The 22,080-nt window shown below is 53.1% G+C and overlaps 5 protein-coding genes across 5 annotated transcripts; 2 read left to right on the top strand and 3 right to left on the bottom strand.

Annotated features, from left to right (window-relative positions):
- Positions 1 to 1,707: 1,707 nt before the first annotated feature.
- Positions 1,708 to 3,415, bottom strand: PHACADRAFT_171712 (uncharacterized protein). The gene is made up of 2 exons (XM_007393694.1): positions 2,418 to 3,415; positions 1,708 to 2,357 (listed from the first exon to the last, which is right to left on the bottom strand). The coding sequence occupies exons 1-2, from the start codon at positions 3,079 to 3,081 to the stop codon at positions 1,951 to 1,953; spliced, it is 1,071 nt and encodes a 356-aa protein (XP_007393756.1). The 5' UTR covers positions 3,082 to 3,415; the 3' UTR covers positions 1,708 to 1,950.
- A 933-nt stretch (positions 3,416 to 4,348) lies between these two features.
- PHACADRAFT_252767 (uncharacterized protein) lies at positions 4,349 to 8,415 on the bottom strand. The gene is given in 17 exon segments (XM_007393693.1): positions 4,349 to 4,715; positions 4,784 to 5,319; positions 5,368 to 5,565; positions 5,619 to 5,691; positions 5,799 to 5,801; positions 5,814 to 5,916; positions 5,978 to 6,179; positions 6,239 to 6,473; positions 6,527 to 6,648; positions 6,704 to 6,739; positions 6,787 to 6,847; positions 6,895 to 7,098; positions 7,153 to 7,161; positions 7,213 to 7,563; positions 7,623 to 7,724; positions 8,262 to 8,327; positions 8,379 to 8,415. The coding sequence occupies 17 exon segments, from the start codon at positions 8,400 to 8,402 to the stop codon at positions 4,431 to 4,433; spliced, it is 2,610 nt and encodes an 869-aa protein (XP_007393755.1). The 5' UTR covers positions 8,403 to 8,415; the 3' UTR covers positions 4,349 to 4,430.
- Positions 8,416 to 11,726: 3,311 nt separating this feature from the next.
- PHACADRAFT_117403 (uncharacterized protein) lies at positions 11,727 to 12,990 on the top strand (the record flags this gene model as incomplete). Its single annotated transcript, XM_007393692.1, has 2 exons — positions 11,727 to 12,513; positions 12,571 to 12,990. The coding sequence occupies 2 exons, from the start codon at positions 11,727 to 11,729 to the stop codon at positions 12,984 to 12,986; spliced, it is 1,203 nt and encodes a 400-aa protein (XP_007393754.1). The 3' UTR covers positions 12,987 to 12,990.
- Positions 12,991 to 14,466: 1,476 nt separating this feature from the next.
- Positions 14,467 to 19,833, top strand: PHACADRAFT_159548 (uncharacterized protein; the record flags this gene model as incomplete). Its single annotated transcript, XM_007393691.1, has 24 exons — positions 14,467 to 14,566; positions 14,632 to 14,829; positions 14,901 to 15,036; positions 15,083 to 15,117; positions 15,179 to 15,296; positions 15,404 to 15,440; positions 15,499 to 15,871; positions 15,934 to 16,107; positions 16,162 to 16,288; positions 16,343 to 16,418; positions 16,474 to 16,493; positions 16,545 to 16,728; positions 16,780 to 17,086; positions 17,142 to 17,503; positions 17,559 to 17,712; positions 17,762 to 18,046; positions 18,105 to 18,306; positions 18,360 to 18,491; positions 18,542 to 18,709; positions 18,757 to 19,003; positions 19,063 to 19,324; positions 19,384 to 19,507; positions 19,560 to 19,637; positions 19,689 to 19,833. The coding sequence occupies 24 exons, from the start codon at positions 14,467 to 14,469 to the stop codon at positions 19,831 to 19,833; spliced, it is 4,044 nt and encodes a 1,347-aa protein (XP_007393753.1).
- Positions 19,834 to 20,028: 195 nt separating this feature from the next.
- Positions 20,029 to 21,947, bottom strand: PHACADRAFT_252762 (uncharacterized protein). The gene is made up of 2 exons (XM_007393690.1): positions 21,099 to 21,947; positions 20,029 to 21,042 (listed from the first exon to the last, which is right to left on the bottom strand). Exons 1-2 carry the CDS (start codon positions 21,820 to 21,822, stop codon positions 20,420 to 20,422), a joined length of 1,347 nt encoding a protein of 448 aa, XP_007393752.1. The 5' UTR covers positions 21,823 to 21,947; the 3' UTR covers positions 20,029 to 20,419.
- Between the last annotated feature and the right edge of the window lie 133 nt (positions 21,948 to 22,080).

The raw sequence follows: 22,080 nt of genomic DNA, 5'->3' as shown, positions 1-22,080 counted from the left end.
CGTTAGAAGAAACTAAAGGCCTAGGGCTGAGTGGCTCACAAAAACAGGGGCTCATAGACCGAGGTTCCAATATACGTCTGCCACAACTTGCTGTGCCGCCGAGCCGGGACATTCTTGCGATAGATAGAACCAAGGCAGGTTCATAGTGATTGTACACCTCGTTTCATGCGCACTACGTGTCATGGAGCACCAGATGAGTGGCGATCCCTCTCCGAGTGGTGTTGCCGATCCCAAACAGGGGTTGGTTACACGTAATCGCGCGGTCCGCGGAGTTGGGTGACCGCGCCATAAAGCGGGCGCTCTACATGAGACAGATCTTTTCGCGTGGATCGGCTCGATCATACGCTGGATCCAGCTCGTCTTCGCAGATGGGGAGCGCCTAGCGAGCGCGCTTACAGAAGCCATAGCTGCTGGTAAGTAAGCACGATCTGTCGCAAGGCCACCTGAAGAACGCGCCGAATCAGCTATACAGAGTCAAGGGTTCTGCTAGCGACATGGCTCGGGGCTACCAGCATGATCCTCTCCTGTATAGGGGACCAGTGTGTTAGAGATGGACACGCTTTGAGTCGGCCGCACTTACATGACCGGTAACCATTTCGGGTGGCTCGCCGAGCCATTTGCACCGTTTGTAGTCCCGTCCCCATGCCGGTTCCTAGAAAGGGATGTAATTCAGACGCACGCGACCCCCACGGAGCATGGCTAACGAGTCCACACGTTTTGACTCGATTACTTACCATAGGACGCAAATCAATGCGTAGGGCCACGCCTTGATGCTCATACTGCCAGCCTGGCTCGGCAAAGAGGGCCACCAGGGAATATCATGCTGTATATTACTTATTTGTACTGAGAGAGGCATGCTGGTATAACTGGCGATAGGGCAATGTTAGCTACTTTTGATGACAACGTTTTCGTGCGAGAAAGTTGACAGCTTACTGTTGAACGTTGAACGTTGAACGTTGAACGTGTGACATGAAAAACTTGAACGCTGACCAGTTCTGCCCCTGACAGACGCTTGCAACCAATAGGCGCTTGACGGGCACCACAGCGCTTGACAGTTCTACCCTCGCCAGGCTAACCTAGGGCTAGTCCAGTCGGGCAGAAAAGTAGCACTATATGCTGCAAGTGAGCGTATACCTTTAAGTAAGCTCTCCTCACGTAGGACGAGAATATGACGGTATTCAGTCCCGTTCGAGTGACTGGAACAGTCGTGATGAACACAAGCCATGATGCGGAATGAACTTAGTCTCGGGCCATCAGGGAGAGGCTGTCCTCCAGCACGGCGCAAGTACGGCGTAACGGCGGTTATACACTGAATGGTCGCCTACTCGTGATATGTGATGCTGAGCCCTGGGTCACTGTGCATTTATCTGCGGTACGTTACTATGGCGTCCTACGTTCATCCTTGCAAGAAGACCCTAGATCCTCCCAAGCGACAAAAGCACGGATTCACATCGCCTATATTGACATGGGAGTATGCTATCGTATCTGTCACACAGCCTGACAAGGTATAATCGGAAGATGATCAGAAGCCGGCTGTGCGGATATCTGCCTTGCCATAAGGATGCTGACAGCGAATAATGGCTCGCTCTCGCCCTTCCCCCCACCCCCCACCTTTGATAAGAATCGCTTAAGGCCTTCGTCTTTCTTCATCCACCAATAACCTTGTAATCGATACCCTTCTTGTTCAAATTCAAAGCCATAGCCCGAATCACAAGACATGTTGGTCAATAGACATGCGATCAAGGCATCGTAAATATTGTGATACTTCTATTGTACATGTCTCACTAGGAAGTGCGACTCGCTAGTAATCTACAGGGGAAAGGCACAGCCAATCAACAAAAAATGTGAGCATTCGAGTATCTGGGACACACGCCAACATATTGCGATGATTCTTTCGTGAATCAATAACCGAAGTCGTCGTAAGCTCATGCTGATGAGTGTGTGCGCTGGCTAGAAAACGCAGCCCTGGCAATACCTCAGGCGGACGCCATTCGGTACAACTCTAGACAGAGAATATTCTATCTCCTGCCAAACTTCACTGTCCTCCGGCCCTTCCCCTACAACGGCAATCACGACCTCCTTGAGAGCGGTGAAACGGTGAAGCACTGCATCTAGGTCACACCACCTCGTCTGCTTCAGTTGGCCCCACATGTTGCGGCAGAGGCCGTTTCCGGGGACGACGACCACGAGCCTGAGACGGCGGACGGAGCACGCCGGCACGCTCTGCAGGAGCGCCAAGTTGAGCAGCCACTGGGTGTGAACGGCGGAGGAAGCGCCGGGGACGAGGGTGTGGCAAAGGGTGAGTGAAGAAAGGGAAGTGCAGGACCGAATGTGCAGTGCTTCGCAGAGAGCGTCGACTGGAACAGCCACATCGGTCAGTTCCGCTTTCAGCACTCGCGCAACGCTCACGAGCTTACCGTGTGTCTTGCCTAGGGAGAGCGGGGTGAGCCAGCGTACAGTGAGGTCCTCCAGCCTTGTGCCGATAGTGGAAAGGCAGTCCCCCGCCGGCTTGAAAGTGTCTTGGTTTCGGACGTGAAGCACGGCCTCGCGGAAAGCTGTCGACGGATCTGCCGCGGCCTGCAGCGACTCCACGTCCTTCGGCGCCAGGCGGAAGACGCTGAAGTCTACGATGCGCACGTTGGACGTGGGTAGAAGACGCGTGCTCGGCGGCGGCGCGGTGCGGAAGAGGAGGTCGTTTCTGGGCAACGCCAGCTGCACGTCGGTCTTGCCGCGCAGGACGGCCAACCGGTCGTCTCGATCCGTAACTGGGGGGCTCGGGCGCGTAACATAAAAGTACGCGTAAGCGTCGTCTGCGGGAGTGAGAAATGCGCGCGAGATATCATAGGGCGCCCAGAGGACGTGTCTGCACGAGATCATGGTGACATTTGGAAAGCAATGAAGGAGCAGGGGGAGCTGCGAATAGTCGAAGACTTCGAGAGGTCTCTGGCTGGCGTGGGCAGCAGCCCTGGACTTTGGAGGCCCAAGCAGCAGCACAACGGCGTCCTTGTGTGTCGCCGACGAAGAGGCAAGCGATAGCTGCGCTGTGTTGGAGATTACTTTGGTCGTATGGGAAGTCTGCATGGGTAGGTCGAGAGGTGAGCTGGCGAAGGTGGGGAGGTGAGCCCGAGCACGCGTCTTTACTTAAAGACAAAGACCTGGCAGATCGGGCGAATCTCTAACCCTAAACATGGAGCACCAAGCCTTTAAAGCTTAGACATTTGATGTCGGGCCTCAGCGGGCCTCCCTCCGCTTCCTGAGTAAATGGATAGCACTTGCCATTTTAGCCTTGTGTCTTCTGCCTGAACAGCGTATCCATGAAAGCCTCTCTCGCATTCTTCTGTGAAGCTTCCCCGACGATATACAGTTGAGATTCAGAGTTAGCATGGTACGTGAAATGTAGTGTGAAGCTATGTTCAACAGTGGTTCAAAACACGCACCGGAGTGTTCCTGCTCAAGCAATGAGCCGAGACGGCCGAGAGCGGGCGAAATCTGTGGAGCACAGGGTCAGCCACACCGTAGATACTGATATTTCCGTAACGGAGATTTGGCCTGCGGCACACTTTACTGTTTGAAGCGTTTGCCTTTGGCTGTGCTTGCAATAGCGTTCACGGCCGGCATTAATAAGGTGTGACAAAGTCCGCGTCGTATAGGCGGATTGAGTGGAGATCAGAAGGGGTACGAAGGACTCTGAAGAACGCCACACGGCGGGAGGACCGGAGCGCTAAGGTAAGCGAAGTCATCCTGCGGAAAGCTCCGAAGTTCCACCCCGCTTGCCCCCAACGCTCCTGGATGTAGGTGAGATACGAGACTAAAATGAACCCGTTCCATGTGAATTTTGACTCGGACGATGGCCCTCCGACACGAGGTCGTCTGGAACCATTTTGGAGGATAGTTTGCTGTGCAGTAGGGAAGACGCCCATTCCGGATTCAGCCGCGAGCCGCTTTCGGGGATTGTTACGCCACGCAGCGAGGATACATCTTGCAGCTTGAAGTGCTCAAATGCGGGAAAGGGTCTCATGTGCATTGTCATGTGCACTGCCGAATAACCAATGGAAGATCCATGGTGCGCGAAAGATTCCCGGAACCCCATAGGCTACGGCAGCGCTTGATTTCGAGCTCTTCTGGGCAACGAAGGACTACAATGCCAGGCACAGCCGGCGGCAAGTTCCAAGTCGTGCTGCGCCGCACCGTTCCGGATGAACTAGCATAAATCCGATTCTGGGGGGAAAAAGTGGCGTCACTAGAACCTACTTCCTGCTTTCCAGACGTCTGATTGGCACCTACCGCGAGAAAATAGTTTGCCTCCCATCGGACCTCAGGCAAGCGCACAGCATTAATATGCACGTCTGGTTGCGAACACGAGACAAAAAACGTACACAAACGAATAAACTGTCCATATAGCGTGTCATTATCGCTCTCACCGCTCAGGCCTAAACTATGTCCCTCAGGCGCAGCCCGATGTTGGCTCCGATGGCCGCCACGAGCAAGAGCGAGAGCACCGTAGGGCCATATTTGTCATAGTACATGCCTTCTGCGTGGCGGTTCCGGATGCTGTACGCGCGGTAGACGAAGATGATGGCAGAGTATGCAATGGCGGCGAGGGCAGCGAAGGTGAAGAGCGCCGCACTGATGAGTCCGGCAGTGTCCTCGGGCTTGATGAAATTGAGCAGGGTCGTCGCAATTGTCCCGATGTAAATTGCGAAGTGGAGCCATTTCTGCGGTGGAAGCAGCAAGCATCGGTCAGGGTGCATGTACAGGAAAGAGCCAAGGCTGTGCAACGCACCAGGAAAGTCCGTTCGGTGGCAAAGTAGACTTTCGGCTCTATCCGCACAGGCACCGCGATCTTTTTTCCAGGAGGTGCACGCCAGTTCCGCTCTAGCAAACGTTCGCTGTCACGCATCGCCCTCTGAGACGGTCCTACTTGCTCCTCTTCGTCTTCCGCTTCCTCCACCGCTTGTTCCCGGGCACGTTGCCGTTCTGCGTCCTCGCGTAAACGATCCCGCAGGGTCTCATCGAACGCCGACGACGGCGCTAGCGGGTCGATCGAGACTGCGCGGACCTTGGTGTCCTGCCCTGCGAGCGCCCTGCTTGACTGTTTGCGCTGCTTGAGGAACGGCGTGCGTTCATCTGCTTCGATCTCATCGTCCGCATGTTCCTCCTCGTCATCATCCAGAGTGTCGCGGGCCTTGACGCTCTGCTGCGGCTTCGTGCTTGTCTGTTGCTCCTGCCGCTCGCGCTCCTTCAAAGCCTTCTCGCGGAAGGCTTTCGCCGCGGCGACATCCGACGCCTCGAGGCCAGTGCGTGCGACTTCATCTCTGGCTGTGGCGGATGAGACAACTAGCCTGATATCCATCGCGTGAGACATACCTGGCGCTAGATCCAGCGGCTCGTCTTCCTCGCCTTCTGATACGGGCTCAGCGTACGTTTGCGGTGGATGTTCAGGCGTAAGGACACCAGACGACCCTGAAGCTTGTCGTTCAGACCCGCTAGTGCCTCGTGATGAGCTATGAAGTGGGCGCTCAATCTGCAGGGCCCCAGTGTCGGGCTTCAGTATATCGACGTCCACTGCACCGTTTCAGCAATCATGTCGTGCGCTGAGAGGAGCTTGGATTACTCACTTTGGGGGAGCCAGAAAGGCACGAGGTCTACGCGCTCGGGAAGGAGGGTAGCACAGCCGTGAATGAATTTACTAGGAGGTACGTCATCAGAACGTCATTGCTCATGTCTCGCATGAAACAACGCTACCTGAACTACATCAATAGACATCATGAGTATACAAAATAAAACAATTTGATTCGGAAGCCCGGGCTCACCTTGGGCACGGCCTCGACCAAATGAGACGACACCAGATCAGTGACCCAAGGCGGGGGTTCCTGACCATACTGTGTTTGGAGTTTCACTTCCAGAACACCATACCTAAGCAGCATATGCATCAGCACGCGCAGAATATCCAACTCCGCGAAATGCAAGCACGCACTTGAATAGCTCTTTATCGCCTGGCGGCAGCTGTTCGAAGGGCCAATCAACCCCGATGCCCGTCCACCGCCAGTTGTCGCCTGAACGGGTCTTGCCGTCCCAGTCATCCTCTCGGACCATCGTTAGCTCCGTGTCAAGGGAAATGCGCACGCGCGCATCGCCTGGAAGCTGGAACGCTGTGCGGTTATAAAAGGTGCGCATCACTACAAAGTATATCATTAGCGCATTCTGTTCGTATGGAGCTTTCCCGTGGAAGGCTTACCAGGCACAAGCTTTTTCGTCAAGATCGAATACTGAATCTCGTTAGCCAACTGAATCATGCTGTCGACTTCCTCCTGCGTCTTCTTGCCTTTTGCAACAAACTGCTGGAACTCATCGTCCATAGTGTATTCGCCCCGTAAGAACGCGTTGACAAGGTGCTCTTTGATGGAAAAGCGCGCTTTGACGGATTTTTCACCAGTCCAATCTTCACGGTGAGTCTTGCGCTCAACGAATATCTAGGAAGCACTTTGAGCATAAGCCTGAAGGGAAGTTGGATCAAGAGACTAACCGTCTTTTGGTCGACATCGCCATACCATCGCAGACGAATAGCCTCTGCACCCTCTGTCTTCTCCAGACGACCGAGATAGAGCTCGAGGTCTTCGTTGTCGAAATAGATAGAAGTGATTGCTGCAACCTGATATGAATATCTAGCTCGGGAGGGTACATTGCATCTGTCACTTACCAGCATCCTTCGGCTCAAACTCCTTATCCGGGTTAAAAACTGCGACATGTCAGTTATAGCTGAAGGCTGGAAGGCCAGTGCCATACCAAGGACAGGAAGGTGCTTGAGGATAGCGAGCTTGAGATGAACGAGGTTATCTGGATGGACCTGCAAGCTACAATGAGGACTAGTCTTTGGGATCGGTGAAGACATACCCAATATTTTGTCGTCTGGCGTACAAAGGCGCTTTGATTTCCTCCCGCACTAGAATCGCCCTGTACCGGGTGGCCTCTCGTGCGTACAAGATCGTACAACTTTGACAACTTGACGATTAAGCTATCCCAGTTATACTTGTAGAACGGACGTTTCTCCAGATAGTCTTGGACGAATATGGTCTTGAGCGGACGACCGGTTTGTTTCTACATGCAAGAGTTCAGTGAGAAGTTCAAAGTAGTTACAGAGTCCGAACCTACGTCATGTTTCTGTGAATCGCTCGCGTGAGTAGCGTTCCTCATATCAAAGTAGCGGCTTACCTTCAATATCTTCATAAATCCAGTGATGTTTAGCTTGGTATATAGTGCGAGATCATGAACGTCCGCGACTAGGGTAGCGACTTCCTCCTCAAGAAGCAAGAACTGGTCCTCCAGCGCATCGACCGATTGTAGATCGTCCGTATCCAATTCATCTTCTGTGTCGTCGTCCGAGCCGGCGTCCTGCGACACGCTATGCCGGCGTTGCTGAGCTTCCGTATCCGTGATATTCCGCTGGTGACCGTTCTCTCGGCTCGCCTGGCCGTCGCTGCTGGTGTTCTCAACATACTCTTCCGTTACAAGTCTTTTGACAGCCTTTTCTGCGTCCTTTATCCGCCGTGAAAGCTCTGTGGTCTGGAAGGAAAGTACATTGAATGATCATTATACGTGTTAAGATAAGATTAATGACACACCTTGGCCTTCTGGAAGTCGTGAATCTTATCAAGCTCCTTCTCCAATAGTGCGATGAAGTCACGTTCATCCAGCGCGTTCCAGGCGTGGGACGTTGTGCGAGTCTAGAAAGCGAGATATGTGAGCAGTTGTTACGGTGATCCTACGGAAGGCGCCGCAGAGAAAGTTGAAGTAGGGGAAGCCGAGCGAGCAGTATGCAGAGAGAGTGAATGAGAAACATCCGGCATGCGTTCTGGTATAATTGCGGAAGCCTTTGTAGAATAATTGGGGTATCATGGTGGGCATTGGGAGGCGGTCCGACGAAGTATTAGGTGTCACACGACCACTAATGAACGTTCGATGGCGGAGGTAGATGGGTAAACAAGGCGTATCAAGCACCATGGATTGAAATAAGAGCCGCTTTGAAGTAGCCTGCCATGGTACAGTCACGATTGGTTGGTGCCTGAATCTGGGTGGGCAGTCGCTGACCTCAACGTTGCGACATCACCTTGCTCGTTGAATATCGATAGCAGACCTGAAGTCCTCGGCGGTCTTTCCTCCTTACTCGCTGCTCGCCTCATCCATTGTTGTCCTTAGAATCCATCGCTCCCACTGCCTGCTGCCACACCAGAGTCGCTTAGATGACATGAGATACGACGTACTTTTAATTCTCGCTTCAACAAGTTGTAGTCCAGATAATACGACCTCCACTCATTGTACAGGTCTTGCTGCGCATTATGTGAGCCTTGGGGCACCCAAGCACTACAGGGAGTACGCACACTTATTTTCCGACCAAACTTCATGGCCCAGGGTGAAGGGAAGACTCGGTGGAATGAGGAAGAGGTGAGAAGCGAGCCTGGCAGCGAGTGCAAGGGGGAGAAGCCGCTTTTGGAAGGCTGCTTGCCGGGACGAACGTGCGTCGAATGCATTTTGGCGTCACAGACACATGTGACGTCACGCGAGGATCACGTGCTATCAAACGTTGCGTCGCGACTTTTTTTCACAGGGTTTTGTCCTTTCTTTCCTTTTTTGTTCAACATCACGATAATAGTGCCCTTGCAGCTGGCTTGGGATCTAGGATGCCATGGACAGGGTTATTAACATGACTGTAACCGACCAGGCGATGCTCAGTTACTCTTCTACTACGACCAGCCCAGAACTCGACCTCGAGTTCACTTGGTGACATTTGTCGATTACATGTCTGCTTTAGCCAGGCGGTGAAGATTTGGTACCGACAATGTCAGCAATGCTCACAAGCCGGGCGGTGAAGATTTGGTACCGACAACGTCAGCAATGCTCGCAAGCCAGAAACGAGATCACACCACGCACAGCACATCACAGCCGTTTGCAAAAAGCTTGTTACTTCAACAGAGGGAAAAGAATAAAAGAAAGAAACCCAAGGCAGACAGGCGCCCTTTGCTCATTGGCTCGGACTGATCGACAAAAGCGCTCCGACATAAGCATGCCGGATAGACGTCGCTGTCTAACACAACAGCTAGTATTCTCAAATTTACAAAAATATTCCAACACGCCGCAAACGTCAAGTTACGTATTATTGAATTTTTTGGCATATATTAAATGCTGATAATGATGGGTACCGCTGAATTGCAAAGGCACCTAATGATAAGTGCTAGCCGGTCTCCCTCCTGTCGACAGTGACAAGCCTTTTGCAAACGGCTGTAATCGCTACTATTTCGGGTCATCCGCACCTCAGGCTGACACGCTGGTTCCTGTCTACCTGAAACCCCGAACCGGGCGGCGGCGGTGGCACGAAGCAGTCTGGTCAGCGGACAGACGAGACCATGGAGCAGGCGCTTTCATGATGCGACTTCGTGGGCAGACATGTCAAAAGTGCACCCTGTGTGGTTCGCGATGTGCCCTCAAGGCCTCAAGCTCAACGTTTAACCTGCAGCGCACAGGTAGCATGGGATCGTGGTCCCCACGGAGCGCAGCGACCGGACATGGCTGGCGAATCTATCCACACTAGCAGCTATCACACACTGCTCCACCGGTTCTCAAGCACACAGTCCATACCCCTCTGCTGATTTTACGCGATGATTCTGATAAACTATATGCTCACATTTCTCTGTAGAACGTCGTAGTCTAGAAGCGGCTGGACGGCCACTCATGACCATAGCGCGGCCATCAGCATACGCCGCTTTGTACACTGCTTCTGATACACTGGCACGCGCTTAGACTATAGGAGACTAAAGACAAAGGGAATCTCACGATATGCGAGAGCAAGCCGAGTAAGGTGAATGGTAGAAAGGAGGCAGAGGAACTCAGAGAGCGCGCGAGAGCTCAGAAATGATCGCGAGATAGCTTCAGCGACCGGCAAGGGTGCTGTCCACTTGCCGAGACCTCCGGAGCCTGAGACAGACGCGAGGTTAGTAAGAAAGGCGCAGGAGGCACGATACGTGGACAAGTTGGCCATAGAGTCGAGTGGAGAACATGGAGAGTCGTGCCAAAGATGCAGTCGCAAACTCAGAATATGATAAAAACACGGGATGTGAGTTTTTCTTCTCTTTCCCTCTCTTATTCTCAGATATACTACAACATGTCCTATGCAGCGTGCAGTTGAGCAAAACAGACTACAGAAAAGGCAAAGAAAAGTGTAAAAGTTTGGTAAACATGCAGTATCCATGTGTGAAGGGACCGGCGGCGTGTTTTTAATAGAACAAGTGGGAGGATTGCTTGACAACACAGGCTAGTGGGGCAGGGGCGCGGGCGGAATGGTGCTCTATATTAACTGAGGAAGAGTGCGGTTGCCGTGGCGTCAGATGTCTAGTGCGGGCGGGTCGCGCTCGAAGGAGCTGATGGCAGGAGTGCACGCGTACTAGAGCGCGTCACTTCCACTCGCGCCCCGTCGTGGTCATTATCGTCGGCCATCGGTAGACCGTCCGACTCCCTATGCTCGATCACTGCCTGCCCATGTGATGCATACCTTCTCGAAGCGCGCAAATCTTGCCGTGAGCATGGGCCTGTGGACTAGCCCCAATCTGATTTAGCTGCATCATAACAAGCGTCCACGCTAGCTTCTCTCCGAGTCCGTCACAGTCACAGCCACAATATTTGTTCCCAGAGGACAGACCGTCGAAGGGTTGTACCTAAGTACAACTTTGCCCCCCTTTTTTTCCGGTGTTCTACAGGCTACCCGACGACCATCGCGATTTAGTTAGTAGGCGTGAACGAGGGAGCGAATGCTCTAGGCGAATGCCTCGCATTAGTTGGCGCGGCGCGTGACGGTGCCCTGATGGCCCAGCCCGAGCTCAGGAACACTCCCGCGAGAGGGTGGCGTCCTACGTAGGCGCCAGAGAAAAGGCCGCGCTTGATGGTGGCGCCCCCGGCGGTCACAGCGAGTCGGCGCCAGTACTGAGTACCAAGTACTAAAAGCCATCTTAGAATTATGTCAGCTACAAGTTCCGATATAATTAACTGCATGGGGAAGAACTCATAGTAGAACGGACGGGGGAGTTACCAGACGTGGCGGACGGCTGGCCCTCGACGAGGTCATCGGGGCCAAAAATATACATGGTCGGGCGGGTTTAACTCCTGATTTAGCAGAGGCTCCTATACCAGCTGTTGTATGCAATTGCGAGCATGCAGGTAGTAGCTCTGAGGAGCCCTGTGTACTCATAGGGAGGAGAGGAAGTGGGTCCGGGGGAGGTGCGGGGAGATTCGTTGAAGGAGCTGGCGGCATTCTATCGTCGACGTAGGTTGGTTGACCGGGTCAATGATTCCATATCAGTGAATGAATGCACCGGGCGTGTCCGTACCCGGCTTTCTTTCTAATCGGCGAGCTGCACTGCGCCAATAGGATTGTGTAAATGGCGAGCAACGACGACCCAAACCTGGTATGAGATCCGGAAGAAGGCAACAGTTATCGCTGCCAAGTCTGGCGCGGAAGGGTTCTCAGCTGCATATGACCGGGATACGCCATCAAAGAGAGATCAATATGCACAAACAAGGGATTCAATCAGTTCAAGACTTGCACGGCGCGTACAGTGAGGCATTTCTCCGGACACAGCCCGATCCCTGAAGAAGATCATGGAGAAAGATGGATATTTATTTATTCGGCGTATGACTCGGCCCATATTATCTCAAACTCCAGCTCGCATCCCTTCGCCATGAGACAGCAGAGTATCCCAGAGCTCGATGATCATATTATCGACTTCCTTCAGGACGACAAGAGCGCACTCCTTGCCTGCTCTCAGGTGTCGCGAGGCTTCAACGCGCGAAGCTGGCATCATCTCTTTCACACTCTCGTCATCACCGACGGGGTCCACTTGAAGCGTTTCCTTCTGAGCCTGCGCGAGCTGGCATTCCGTAGTCACGTCCATAGGCTCGTCCTCGGCCGCCAGAAGGGTCGTTGCGCACCTCACACTCAGGAGCGCCTCCAGCTCGACACACACAGTATCTTGGAGATCCTCTCAGAGTTGCCAAACCTAAACGTGGAAAATATCACCGTCGGGAACATTTGCTGGTCCGTCGTTGACCTCTTACCTGCCCATAGTACTCCCACCGCCAGCTCGCAGTCACCCATCTCTAATTGCGCATACGTATCATTTACCATTCACCCTGGCACGACCCACGTGGGAACGGGGCGCGGGAAGATATGCGCCTTGCCTGACGACGTCCTGAGCGCCGATGCGACCGCCTCAGTCACAAATCCAAAAACCCCCGTTGGGATCCGGCTCGTCGAGATCACGGCGTTTCCGCTCTCTGGCGGCTGCACTTGGATTACAGGAGCGGAAATGAGTCCTCGATCCCTCAACGTTAGTGAGATCGTATTCCACGTCCGAGATCCAAACCTGCTCGAGCCAGCCGCCCATCCGACGCTGGTGGCAGTAATGAAGAGCGTCCAAGCCGCGGCCGTCCGCTGGCTCTTGCCTGCGAACTTGACGACATTCAATGGTTAGCAGCGCAGCATACTTATCCCTTCACACACCTGGCTGACGTCCAATCTTACAGCGGATAGGGTCGCTCAAGAGCTCCTGCTCGCATCTGCCGCATCCTTGGATTCATTCACGCTCTGGACCACGCTGAATCCGTCTGGTCTGTCGCTCACCATCCAGCAGTGGGCTGCGAACCTGGCGCTGCTGCGGCTAGTTCCGCCGAGTCATATCGTTCGCATTGGCGTCGGTGTCCTCTTCGATGGCAAGGGATTCTGCGAGGACGCTCTGGCGCAGGTTAAGCAAGTGAGGTGGCGCAGCCTGCTTGACGTCCTGGATCGTTTCCCAGCACTGCATACAGTCGAGGTCTCTGTGGTGGATAAGGAGGGAGCGGTAGACGATGAAATTTGGGTGGTCCTATGGGAGGTGTTAGACAGCGTGAGAGCTCGAGGAGACGGCGTGCGCTTGGTTCGCGGTAAACCTAGGATACTTTAGAACTTAAGCTGAAGACACACAAGATGGTTTGCTATTTCCAACTTAGAGCCTCACGAGTGATAAGAATGTAGTGCCGCGAACGCCTATGTTATTCAGCGCGCACTCGAGGGAGGTTATATGACTCGTCGAGGGTGAACACGCCGGCCGACTGTAGGCGCGTATGGGCGTCCCGATCAGGTATATGTACGTCTCTGACGCGCTTTGATGGCGCTTTGATGCGCCCAACCAAACTCGGGCTTTGTCCTGAACCACGACATACCACAAGCCACCTGGTGGCATTAATATCAGGCTCTATCTTACACTGCCTTGCACTCTCCAACCTCACAAAGTCATAATGTAGACTCATCCTTTGGCCTATTCGATGGCTTTGGAGGGGTACTTAGTAACGACTGAGCCACGATTGCGAGTACAGTGGTACCGCAAGCCGAATTTATGGTTAATATGTGGTAAACACCTTGCGTGTCATACTCGCGAACTAGGTTTACACGAGTTGATTGGCTTTAGTCACAGGGACTACGCACGAACGGTTTCACGTTGGCTGTGATTTCTGTTGGATCATTGTGTACTGCCATCATGGAGGCAATGTTCCTCTGCACGTATGTCGGCCTGGAAGGTGATGAGGCCTCTCACGCATCGTAACCTTGGAGGTCCGCAGTTACATGACAATCCGCTCCAGCTAGAATGCAAATTGCAGACTAGACGTCACCACGCATGAATACAGAAGGCCATGGTCTCGGTGTGTGTTACGGCGTGTTTGATACCCATGACTATCTGGCGAAGGATGCAGTTTCTGAACATCATGAGTTGCTGAAGGTTTGGAGGGAAGGGGACGCCATTTTGATGCATGCAGATCTGTTAGTCAACTCAGTCTCATCTGGCTCCGGCGCCGGTGGTGCCAGTTTAATTCACCATTCGCTCGTGACGACCGGTGTGGCTGGCCCACATCTCCGGACTGAACATTCACAGCGCGCGAAAAAAAACCCCCCTAAACACTCCATAACCTCGACTCTGTACGTGCTCTCTCCAGATATAATGCACCTCCAGCGCGGACCAGCTGGTGTATTGTTGTAATTTACGCGAGAGTTTGATGACATACACGTGATTGAGCGCCCTAATGAATGTGACCGCGTTATTGCCTTCAACGAGGTGCAGCTCAACACGTTTATAGCTTCCACTGGCCAGCATACTGAAGATCTCTTGCATCCGGGTCCCTCAGTTTTCCTATTCCTCCGTCTGTCGTCGCGGTTCGCTAGCATTCTCCGTGATGTCTCCGAATCCGGGAGCCTTAAATTCCTCTCCACATCTGCAAGATGTTCGCCCGTCATCCGCTCCTCCATTGCCCTCCCGCAGCCGTACAGAACCCGAGGTAGTCTCATCGACGCCAACGGATCCCCCTACTCATCGAGCAGTACATCGAGTGCTCAGTGAAGCCGGAAACCAGCAGTCCAAAGCTCAAGCAGTTCCCGAGGATCTCGATATAATGCCTCAGCTGCTGCGCTCTGGGCCATCTGTCGTGAAGACGAGGCAGGGGAGCGTGCTTTCTCGTGGGTTTATTCTCAAGACGGATTACTGGCCATCCGGTGAGTCATAAATCGCGTTGGCCCGCCGTATGATTCGAATAGACGATCGACACACCGCTTCGCAGGCCGGGCCCTAGATCTCGAGTTGACCATTCACGGAGCACCCAACTTTCGGGCACCGAAAGATGGTAATCTGAATGTCTTTGGTGTCGCACAGCCTCGGACGCAGGGTCTCAGAGGTATCTTATCGGTACTGAGGTGTCGACCCAATATCTCAAATCCGACTCATGTCATCTGGTTTTCGACTCGTGAAGAGCCAGTTGGTACGAAATTTCGCCATTGTCTTGTATCTATATCACCTGAAGCCGTGTATGCTATCTGTTGTGTCGTGAAGTCTACATCTCCGGCCGTCCGTTTGTTCTCCGCGACGCTGCAGAGCCCCGAAGAACACTGAAGATGTCCGATCGGGCGGAAAATCTTGAAGCCATTGAACAGCGTCTGAAGAACGACATCCTCGTCGAAGCTCAGAAGTACGTTCAGCTGCTATGTTGCCAGGGCCATGCTCACAGCACAAAGGTATGGCGGATTGATCCTGACCCACAACGAAGTTGGTGAGCATGAAGCCTGCTAAGATGTTCTCTTGACTGAATGCTGAATCGTTTCCCGGAAAAGCTTCCGATTCGAGCGACGGTGCTATCCTACCGACATGGACGGCTGTCGACATCGCAAATGTTAGAACAATGCGTGAGCTTATGGAAGGCATGCGTCGAGACGGCTGGAATGTAGACGTGCGTATATGTGCTACTATCTCTTCATCTTCGGATCTGACAGCCAACTCGACAGTATCATCGGTGAGTTGCACAACTACATGCGTGCGAATGTAGGTTAATCGAGGAGTGGCAGAATTCCCATCTCACCAGACCGTCCTATCGAGGTCTGTTCCGCGCTGTGAGAACGTGCTTTTGGCCCTGTTTGACTCCATCTCATTGCAGGACAACTATCTCGACGCGTATACCCATGTGATCAAGAACACAGACCCGCTTAAGACCGCGTTGATCTTTAATTGCGGCCAAGGTGCTGTTAGAACAACGTTCGCGATGGTGGCGGCCTGCATACTTCGCAGAAAACAGCTCATCGAACAGGGCTTCGACGATCCTTTTGCGGGAAAAGTCGGTACTGGACGTTCTGGCGTCAGCACCGTCAGTACTTTGCATGTATATAGACTGGTCCTCGGGTACTCATTTCCCTTGCAGCCTTCCGGCGGTCAGGTGGCGGACTTTCGTCTGATACAGTCCCTGGAGCAAGCTACTTTACAGCAAGAGTTGAACAGATCGTTATTAAGGATAACGTTCATTCTTCAGCAATGTATGTGATTTCCAGCCTAGTCATTCTATTCGCCATACCGATATATCCCTCCTCACTCTTAGGTCTACAGGCATCGAATTCACAGTCCGGGATAGAACTTCTACTGACAAGGCCAGAGTTGCTCAACAGCCTCAGGAAGGCGCATATGGGCAACTATGGCATAATTCTCAGCTTGCTCGGTTGTCTCGAGCACGGTCTCAAGGCAAAGAAGCTGGTTGATATCGTTGTTGATTCCTGTTCGTAATTGCTTTGTGTCCCGAGCAAAGTCTTTGCTTACAAATGTACTCCAGGTGACCAGGTTACGAACTTACGAGAAGACATCTTCATGCACCGGATACGATACTCATTAACGTCTAGTATGGACGAGGGGGAGCGAGATATATTCTTGGACAAGGCGGCCAAATCCCTAGAGAAATAGTACGCTGTCAAATATTACAAAATCATGCTTAGGAGACTAATTGCGTGCGCTAGCTTCTTCATAATTGCATTTGCTAATTACGTGGAAACAGAGGCCAGCCTTAAGCTAGGCTTTTCCAGCTGGCTGAAGGCAAGTGTTAATCGTTTGTTTCCTCGGATCATAAGTTAACCCATTGATTTTGCAGACGAGGACCGAGATTTGGAAGTAAGTTCAGTCTGAACCTGAGTAATAATCAGGGTTAATCATGCGATTTAGCCAAATCATGTTCTTGAGGAGAACTCACGGGTCGAAGCTCAACATTTTCCAGCCTATCAGCGATCTTTCAGCGCTGTCTAAGTCCAGTTCTGAAGGTCGCGCACTGGTTGCCGGGCAGAAGAACGACGTCGCCATTGCGGGAGGTCAAATTTTGGGCGACGAGTACTCAGACCACGTCGTCAAGGTTGGGGAACTTCATTGTAGATGCAGACGCACTGCTGACAAGTAAATACAGAATCGCAGCGGTATCATTCTGCGCGAAGGTACTCTTCTCAAGTCCGACCAGTGGCTCAGGGAGTCTCAGCACGTCTCTGACGGCGTCCGCGGTGCTATAAACTTCCGCAACATCCCTGGAACCAAGATCTACGCCCTTGGCCAGCCGACACTGGAGGCTATCGACGAAGTCGTAAAGCGGGTTAAAGACGCGAACCCGTCGGACGAACAGATTCTCTGGATTACCCTCAGAGAAGAGCCAATCGTATACATTAACGGCGCTCCGTATTGTCTACGGAGGGAGAGGTTCACTCTTCGTAACATGAAAGGTACGCCTTCAGCGATATCTCATGTCTAAACTGGAATATCTAACACCCACACTAGACTACGGTGGTATCTCGGCTTCTCGCCTCGAGGTCCTCGAGGAAAGGTTGCGTGACGACGTGACTGCCGAATTGACATCCTTTGGCGGAAGGCTATTATTGCACACTGAGACCCGCGATGGCAACGTCATTCCAGTCTGGGAGGAAGCCGACACGGATAGCGTCTCGGGCTTGAAAGACATTATGGCATCTCGCAAGGATGTTGGCGGGGCTGAGCTCAAATACGCCCGGGTGCCTATCACGGCGGAACGTCCCCCAGATTTCTCGGACCTCACTGATTTGATCGACGTTGCTGTTCGTCATCCCAACGCACCGATAGTTGTCAACTGCCAGCTTGGTCGCGGTCGGAGCACTATGGCGGCTGTAGGTTCAGGTTTTATTCTTTATCCCCACCTGGTCTTTAAGTTTCTCCGCGCAGATTATCCTGATACTCATCCAGAAGTGGCTCGAGGATGCTAGCCGTATCGTGGCGCCCAGCACCCCTTGTCTGACTCGCACACTAACGGCGACGTCTTTGAACGAGAGTACTGAGCTCGCCCGTCCAGACCGTCATTCTTATCAAACCATCAACAGTAAGTCATCTAAATGCTTGCAACTGATCTTGAAGTGACCTCTGCCTAGACCTTCTCCGCGTAATTCGCAAGGGCCCCACGGTCAAGAAAGCAGTCGATGACGCAATTGACCAATGCTCAGAGGTCATGAACTTACGCGACTCGATCGAGGAAGCTCGCAACAGGGCAGAGCAAGCTTCTGACGAGAGACAGAAGCGCTACCATGCTCAGCGGGGATTACACAATTTGCGGAGATATTTCGAGTTGATCGTCTTCCAAGCATATCTGCAAACCATTGAACCTGACACCATCAAGTCTCTACCCAGTATCGAAACTTTCGTCAATGATCGACCAGGTGGGCGCGTTGACTGCACGTTCAGCTGTATTCCTCGTATCTGATAGTATGCACTCAGTCATCAAGACGTTTGAGAAAGAGCTCATGGCTGAAGGTATCCACGCCTTGAAGCCTCTGGAACGAGTTGACGTTCGTGAAGGCATGCCATTGCCGGACGAAGTCAAGCAAGTGGTGGCCAACCGCACTGGCACCATCCTGTCCGCTTCGACCATCCTGAAGAGTGACTTCTTCTCCAACTTACAGAAGATGAGCTTGCCAGAGTAAGTTGTGGTATCCCGGATCTTACAGAGATGTTCCTGATGGTTCCTCGTAGGCGCATTGATGGCTCGCCCAACTTCCGTCGCGTACCTTTGATCTTGCGCCGAATACACTCGGGCACTGCTTCTCCGTCTGAACAGCCACAGTTTGTGTCCTCAAACGAAGATGACAAATGGGTCTGTGGCAGGTGCGTTATTGAAAGTTGCGCTATTTGATGTGCTTGACGCCTGTCTATAGTGGCATGCCTACGGTTCAGGGACTACGCAGGGCCCTAACACGGGTTGATGCAGGCCCTGACGGTCGTAATGTGGTCTACTGGACGTCACTGCGTGAAGAACCAGTCATTTATGTCGCGGGAAGGCCTCATGTCCTTCGTCTTCTGGACAAGCCCTTGGAGAACGTCGAGTAAGTTTGTGTCTCGTAACTGCTGGGTGATACTTATGTGGTTACAGAGCTACTGGTGTTACCACTGAAGTTGTTGAGAGGATGGAAGAGAACTTCAAGAGGGACGTTCTTCGTGAAGTGCGTGCAGGCGGTGGGCGCATTCTTCTCCACGATGAGGTCGAAGAGCGGCCCGGTGTCTTTGCAATCATCCCGATCTGGGAGGAAGTCTCAGAGGAGGACATCATGACGCCAAGGAATGTCTTCGAGCTCATGGTTAAAGAAGGATACCGCGTCGACTATGATCGCGTAGCTGTGGTAAGTTGGACCAGATTCGCTAGTCATGCTTCCATGCTAAGTGCTGCTCGTTGTCATAGACCGATGAACAGGCTCCTCTGCCGGATGCGCTTCAGCGACTTCTCGAGCGCATCCAAAGAGGTATTGATGCCGCTGGCGACTTCATCTTCAACTGCCAGATGGGCAGAGGGCGCACCACAACTGGCATGGTCACGGCGTGTCTTATTGCTACCACATCGAAATGGGACAAGTGCGATGATCCTCCGTCCCCAGAAGACGCCGAAAACGGAGAGATTTACGACTCCATGGACGGCTACTCCGAGGAGGAGGCTTACCTCCAAGGTAAGTCGCTATGTATATGTTGCTCACGTAGCGGAGCTGACCCTAGCACGGCTTGCCAGGAGAGTATAAGACTATTCTCCAGCTCGTCGGCGTGCTCTCGCACGGCAAGCTTGCCAAACGCTTGACTGACCAAGCTATCGACCTCATGCAAGATGTTCAAAACCTGCGTAAGGCTATCTACGAGTGCGTCTGGTCCGCATCCAGAGCTATCCCCACGTGCTGATCGCTGTTGTAGCTATAAGCTGAAGGTAGATGCAGCGGAGAAAGGCAGCACGAAACAACGCAAGCTCCTCAATGTCGGCATTAACTATCTGTGTGTATCCACTTGCACTCGGGCGAAGTGACGCGACTCATGGATAGGCAGGTACCGCTACGGAACACTCATTATGTTCGCCAACTACCTCATCGAGATGAGAGAGCGCGAAGACGGGCCTGAGGTCTCTTTCTCCGACTGGCTCCACGAGCACCGGGAAATCACCCGTCTGTTGAGCAGACGATCCCTTGACTAAGTGATTAGTTCACATCATGCTCATGTATACCACTGCTGTAGCCGTATTGCGATGTGCTATATATCTTACCCGTCAATGTCCCGCACAGGTTAGGACGAAAACCCAAGCCCGGGCGTATATGGCCTCAAATCTAACAGGAAGTGGTACAGCCACAGTGAAGGGAAATATCTATGTGCAAGTCCTTCCCAGACGAATGGCGAGTGCATCAAAGAACATTAGGAAAGTTAAACGAGTGGACAGGTTACGTAAGGATAGCAGCAGAAACGCTTGAGATACCACCACCAAGCGACGGACAAGCTGGGGCGCAGCAGACATTATGCGGCAGCTTGCATAGAGTAGCGACGTGTCTCCGAGCCTGGGAAGAGAGTCAGACGGTGAGTAAGAAGAATGCATTGACCGAATGGATAATAACAGAGCGCGGACCGATGTGTGCAGATTGGATGAGATGTTTGCAGAGCGGTATCTGTCCGTGAAACCAATCTGTCTAGTAGAACAACCAAGCGATGCTCGAGCCCGAAAAGACACATTATCCTCAGTTCGGATGGTCCAGCCAGCCTTTCCGCTTCTCTCTTCACAAGTATGCCCCTCAATACCCTGGGTGCAGCCCTGGTGGTGCTCCTCCGCCGTATCCATATGTAGCCTGCGGGCCGGGCGACGCCCTGCCTGAGAGGCTCATCGCGGGCCCCGGGCTCGTAGCGCGCGGTGATGGACTGCCTCGCCCCGTCTGATCGGTGAGATACGCGGCTTGAGGCCCAGGTGACCTTCTGCCAGCGTCATATACCATCTGAGGTCCTGGGGACATCCTTCCGGCGTCGTAACCCATCGGCGCTGGGCTCCTGGAGCGGTTGATTTGTGTCATTGGTATCGCCTCACCCCCAGGAATGGAGGTGCTATCGCCATCGGAGAACGTCTGTGGAATAGGCCCGCTATACGGGTCGTAGAATCCGCCTGCGGGGTCGTCACGATATGGCTGGTTGGGGTTTAAGTGTGGTAGGGGCGGTACGGCGTACGGGTCTTGGGCAGCATTAGGTGCGTACAGGTCAACAGCTGAAGTCGCGGCGGAAGGAGCAAAGCTACCTGCACGGCTGTCTGGGCGCGTCAGGTTGACCTGAGAGCTGGTTTCGAAGCCTGCGTTATCTGCACGCTGGGTCGGCAATGCGTGGGGATCGCCGCTGTGGGCGTTCAACTCTGGCCATTTGATTGCTTCGCCTGGAAAGAATAAAGCTCAACGCGCCTGTAGCATTCTGAGTGCTAAGGAAACGCACCATCGTCAAAGTCATCCGAGAACCGTTTCCGAGTGAATTTCCAAATAACGAATGAGATAATGCCAATGAATGCTACACCACCGGCGACGGAGAGGCCAATGATGGTTGAAGTGCCGACACCCTTGCTGCTGTCTCCGTCGCTCTGGTCAGCGCCAGCTGTCGGACTTGTTGACGGAGAAGAAGAGCTTATGGCAGAAGCGGGTACTGTAACGACCACCGTTATTGCCTGACCCTCGTTGTTGATTGAGACTGAGCTGGAGAGAATGGGAGAAGCGGGTGGTGTGTTTGCGGGCGGAGGTGTGTTCGTATTGGTCGGGCTCGAAGGGCCTGACGGAGGTGAGGTAGACGTCGGGCTTGCGCTGGTGCTCTGAGGCGTGGTGTTTGTGTTTGAGGTTGCAGAGGGCTGCGTCTGTGAAGGAGTTTGTGCGGGTGTGGCTGTCGTAGAGCTCGTGGTAGCGGCGGCGGTGCTCGATGTTTGCGCTGTGGTTGAAGACGTCTGCGCTGTGGTGCTCGTGGATGTAGCTGTACTCGAACTCTGTCCGCCGCTCGTACTGCCGCTGCCGTCTCCACCCGGCCCTGGTATATTGATCAAGTCCCGTGGTGCTATCTGGTGACTCTCTGAGGTACCGAGGAGGTCATAGCGGGGGACGAGCATGAATATGAGGAGACATGAAACACATGTGAGGAAGACAAGGGATCGAGCTGGAGTTAAAGGCCTAAGCATCGAGCTAGAAAAGAACGTTATTAAAAGTGAGTGTTGTACTGCGCCACGGCTCTCGAGACTTTAGGTTGTCGGCGTCGGCGTCGGTAGTGGTCGTGGTGTTCGATGGAAACCAGCTTGTCAACGACGCACAAGTGAAATGAAGGCGGACGAAAGCTGTGATATATTTATTTTAGCCCCGTTAGTCGCGTTACTCGGCGCGAAAAATCCATAAATGGAAAATCCCGCGCAAACGAAAACAAAATAATTCTCTCATTCGAC

Source organism: Phanerochaete carnosa (genome assembly GCF_000300595.1).
Source record: "Phanerochaete carnosa HHB-10118-sp unplaced genomic scaffold PHACAscaffold_3, whole genome shotgun sequence".
NCBI classification, from domain to species: Eukaryota; Fungi; Basidiomycota; class Agaricomycetes; order Polyporales; family Phanerochaetaceae; genus Phanerochaete; species Phanerochaete carnosa.
The sequence above is the reverse complement of the archived record's forward strand: the minus strand, read 5'-3'. Positions and strand labels throughout refer to the sequence as shown.